The 4434-nt window shown below is 44.1% G+C and overlaps 1 protein-coding gene and 1 non-coding gene across 2 annotated transcripts in view; one reads left to right on the top strand and one right to left on the bottom strand.

Moving 5' to 3' along the window:
* Positions 1–4434, bottom strand: part of Dzank1 (double zinc ribbon and ankyrin repeat domains 1) — a 50113-nt gene that overhangs the window by 27418 nt on the left and 18261 nt on the right. Inside the window, exons 7-8 of the mRNA XM_023720130.1 lie at positions 4183–4268; positions 826–943 (exon numbers count right to left, since the gene is read on the bottom strand). Coding sequence (XP_023575898.1) covers positions 826–943; positions 4183–4268 — 204 coding nt within the window. The remainder of the gene's footprint in view (positions 1–825; positions 944–4182; positions 4269–4434) is intronic.
* Positions 2862–2966, top strand: LOC111817908. Its single transcript, XR_002822009.1, has one exon. It is a non-coding gene; the product is annotated as a small nucleolar RNA U13 (small nucleolar RNA).

The raw sequence follows: 4434 nt of genomic DNA, 5'->3' as shown, positions 1-4434 counted from the left end.
TTTATTTATTTTGATACAGAGTCTCACAAAATTGTTATGTTGGCTGACTGGGCTTGAATAGTAGGGCTGTCCTTGCCTCAACTTTGTAGCCTGCTAAGACAACAGGTATGTATTATTATGCCAGGCATCTCTGGGCCTAACTACAAAATTATTGGTAGGGAAACATCAGTCATTACTACACTTATCAGCTACAGCCTTTAAATTTAAATATACTGATCAACCTATAACTTCTTTGAACAAAATTATGTATCTTATAGATGTACAACTATAAAGATATTAACATCTTTCTCTGTTAATTTTTAGAACCTATTTCTTTACTGTACCCAGGTTATGAATGAAAATACCAAATTGGGGGAAACATTTACTTATCTATGAATGCCTCACTAAAACAGTAACATTTCAGTGTCTTCCCCTGTCTGAATCTCTGTAATTTCACTAAACAGAAATGGCACTGTTATTAGATCTCCCCTCACCTTATTTCCTCCCTTGTATTAGTGATTGAATCCAAGGCCTCAGCACTAACCTGCGATCTCTGGCCCTTGTTTAAAATTTTTGTTTTGTTTTGAGACAGGGTCTTCCTAAGTGTGCAGGCTGGGCTCAAACTTGCAGTCTTCCTGCCTCGGCCTCCCAGAATGCTGACAAGCTGACAATGAGCCAGTTAGTTTTTCCATTCTACAGGAGGAATCTGGATAGTAAAGATTACTACCTGCGTGTAATTCTTTCAAGTATTTCTGCTGTGGTTCACGTGCACTGAGCACTGCGCCACTGCCCCAGGTACAGACCATGCAGACTGATGAAAGACACACTTAAGAATTCCTGGCTCACCTGGGCTCCTTCTGGGGGTGGAAGACGACAGCCGAATATGGGCGGGACGGGCGCGCCACACTCAGGACAGAAGCGCGCAAAGGGGTCCGAGGGGCGGGGGCCCAGGCAGTGGGCGCACCTGCAACAGAAGGCGCTGAGACTGGGAAATCAATCACAGGGTGTTCTGACCGGTTAGAGCAAGGAAACACAAGTGCCTGGCAAGGGCTGTGGGTACTGAGTGTGCCGGCAGCCAGGGCACTGATGGGGCTCACGGCCATGTGCTCTTTACTGCCACAAACTGTAAACACACGCTGTACTTTTAAAGTCACATTTTGTGTCTTCTGACCAAGATTGAATTGAATTTGAAATGTTCAAAGTATATAAGAAAAATCTCTCCATATCTGGAAATTCAACAGAATTTAACCCACAAGCCAAAAAAACAGTAATAACAAGGGTGATCATAAATGCTTTGAGGGCTGTGGATTAAGCACCTGCCTAGGCAAGTACAGGGGCTGGGGTTCGATTCCACTGTACCACATGCCATGCTGGCCACCAAGACTGAACGTGGTGACACATGTTTCTAATCCCAGCATTGGGGAGGCTGAAAACAGGAGGATCACTATGAGTCTGAGCTTCGTTGTGAGATCCTGTACCAAATACATAAAAGAAAAGGGAAGAAATGCTTTGAATTGAATGAACATGAAAACACAACATATCAAAATCTAGGCGCTGCAGGTGAAGCCATACTAAGGGCAAATGTGTAGCTCTAAATGGCTGTGTAGCATTAGAAAGTTAGAAAGACTCCAATCAATGACTTCTCTCCAAATTAAAACCCTAGGGGTGAAAAAAAAACCCCAGTAGACATTTGTAAAAGTTGAAAGGCTGACTTTAGAATTACTTTGAGCCAGGGATATAGCTCAGTGAATAAGTGCCTGCTTGGCAAGTGCAGGGTCCTGAGCTCAATCTTCAGTACAAACAAACAAACAAACAAACAACCAAAACCAAAACCAAAAAAGACCAGCCAGAATTAATTTGAAAATGAAAAGGACCTAGAATAACCAAAATATGTTTTTACAAGGACAAACATGGGGGATTTACAATACTTGACTTTGAAGCTTATTATAAGGCTACAGTAATAAAAACAGTGTAGTAGTGAACAAATACAGAGAAACACAGTGGAACAGAAGCCAGGATCTGGGCTGGGGAGATGGCTCAGTGGAATAAGCACTTCCCTGGCAAGCACAAGGGCCTGAGTTCAATCCCCAGTTCTGACAAAAAAAAAAAAAAAAAAAAGAAGCCAGGATCTGGAATGAGACTCATACACATTTTGTCAGTGATTCTCAAGTATTCCAAAACTAAAGCTGGGCATGGTGGCGCACACCTGTAATCTCAGCACTGGGGAGGCTGAAACAGGGATCACTGCAAGTTCCTGACCAGCCTGGGCTACCAAGTGAGCTCAAGGTCAGCTTGAACTGCATAGCAAGTCCTATCTCAAAAAGACCAAAAACAAAACAAAACTAATCAATAATAAAAAAAGTCTTTTAAAGAAAATGTACTAGAAAAATTTGGTATTCATATACATAAATATGAGCCTCATCCATATGTGAAAATAAACTAAAAGTAGATCACAGACCTAAATATAACAGATAAAATTACAAAACTTAGCTGGTGTGATGGTGCACATCTGGAATCCCAGCATTCAGAAGGCTGAGGCAGGATAATACCTGTGAGTCTGAGGCCAGCTGGCTACATAGTGGGTTCAAGACCAGCCTACAGTACAGAGTGAGACCTTGTCTCAAAAGCAAAACCAGAACCAAAACCAAATACCCCATAGAACTTCTAGGAAGGGACCTAGGAGAAAGCCTTAGTTCATCTGAAAAACATTTTGGGTTTGGGAAAGTGTTCTTAAACACAAGAAACTAAGAACAAAGCGTAAAAGAAACCCACCAACCCACAAATAAATTAGGCTTCATCAAAATTAATAGCCAAAGACTGGGGAGAAACACTGGCGAAACATGTATCTGACAGGAGAACACAACCAACTGCAAAATAAGAAGACCTACAAGGGCCCTTCCTGAGCGTGACGACTGTGTCCATGCCGCACGCGTGAGATGCGCCGCCCTCAAACCTTGCTCCGACCCTGGCACATCACTCGTCTGACATGGAAAAAGAAAAGACCTAATATCCAAGTTTTTAAAGCACGAGATTTTAGTGAAGCAGACACATGGATGGCAGATAAACACATAAAAAGATACTCAGCACCCCGGGACAATGGGGCAATATAAATAAAAAACCATAGCAAGAGACACTACAATCTCATAAGAATGACCAAAATTTTTAAAAAGTGCTGGTAAGGATGTGGCGAATAGGGAATTCTCAAACACTGATGACAAGAGTGTAAAAATGGCTCTGTGACTTTGGAAAACAAAGGAACGGCTTCTTAACAAGTTGCATGCGCACCTGCTGTGTGGCCGTGCCATCTTCCAGGGGATTCGCTGTCCCGAGGGAAGTGAAGGCGTGGGTGCCACAGTGACTCGAACCTGGACACAACACACGAGCTGCCAGGAGTGACTACACGGAGTACAGGGTGCAGAGCGGAAGCCCAGCGAGACCCAGCACAGCCAGCAGAGGGCAGACACGTCGGACGCGAGCAACACAGACGCCTGGCACAGACTGAATCGCTCTGCCTACACACGGAATCAAGTGCTCCTTTCTGCAGTACATATACTACAAAACCAGAAGCAGACGCAGTCACCAACACAGTGACAAGAGCAGGTCAGCAGCTCTCTGGGCCTTGGGGAGGGTGAGAGGTAGAGGGCAGAAACTTCCAGAGGGGATGAATTTGTTCCTTTGTGATAAGTTTTCAATGTGTCCATCAAACTGTTGTTTGTTTGTTTGTCGGTTTTGTTTTTGAGACAGGGTCTCATTGTGTAGTCCAGGCTGTCACTGAATTCACTATGCAGCCCAGGATGGCTTCAACCTTCCTGCCTCAGCCTCCTGAGTGCTGGCATTACAGGTGTGCACCACCATGCCAGCTGTTAGATACTTTTTAAAAAACTTTTAACAAATCATTTATTTATTTGTTTATGAGGTACAGGGTCTCACTACACAGCACGGACTTGTAGCAGCGATCTTCTTCTCTCAGCCTCCCCAGCCCTGGGTTATAGGTACGTGCCACCATGACCAGTTTTGGTGGCTAGCACGGTGAGACTGGGGTTCCGGGGCCAGTGCGGCATGTGGTATTAGGGATTGGACCTGGGTTCGTGTGCTTGCCAGGCAGGCACTTAGACTGTCCAGCTCGCTCCCAAGCCCTGTTAGGATCATTTTAACCACCCTGTCTCTTTTGGGTTTAGGCAGAGTCAGGAGTATGATATGTACCTGAGAAAGTCCGTCTGCCTTTGGATTCTCATGATCTCCGTGCTTGTCAAACTCTTCTGGCCTGGTATGTGTGCAAAACCAGGGGACTGAAATTCAGAATACAGGTTGATATGGTCCAGATAAAACCTCAGTGTAAGTCAGCAAAGGGTATGGGAGAGCAAAATCCCACTAAAAATTCATTTTAATGTTCATTGCACAATTCCCAGAATTCATCTTTTTAAAACCACGATAGAAAAGGACCTGAATATGACT

Source organism: Octodon degus, unplaced genomic scaffold (genome assembly GCF_000260255.1).
Source record: "Octodon degus isolate 3935 unplaced genomic scaffold, OctDeg1.0 scaffold00073, whole genome shotgun sequence".
Classification (NCBI taxonomy): Eukaryota; Metazoa; Chordata; class Mammalia; order Rodentia; family Octodontidae; genus Octodon; species Octodon degus.
The sequence above is the reverse complement of the archived record's forward strand: the minus strand, read 5'-3'. Positions and strand labels throughout refer to the sequence as shown.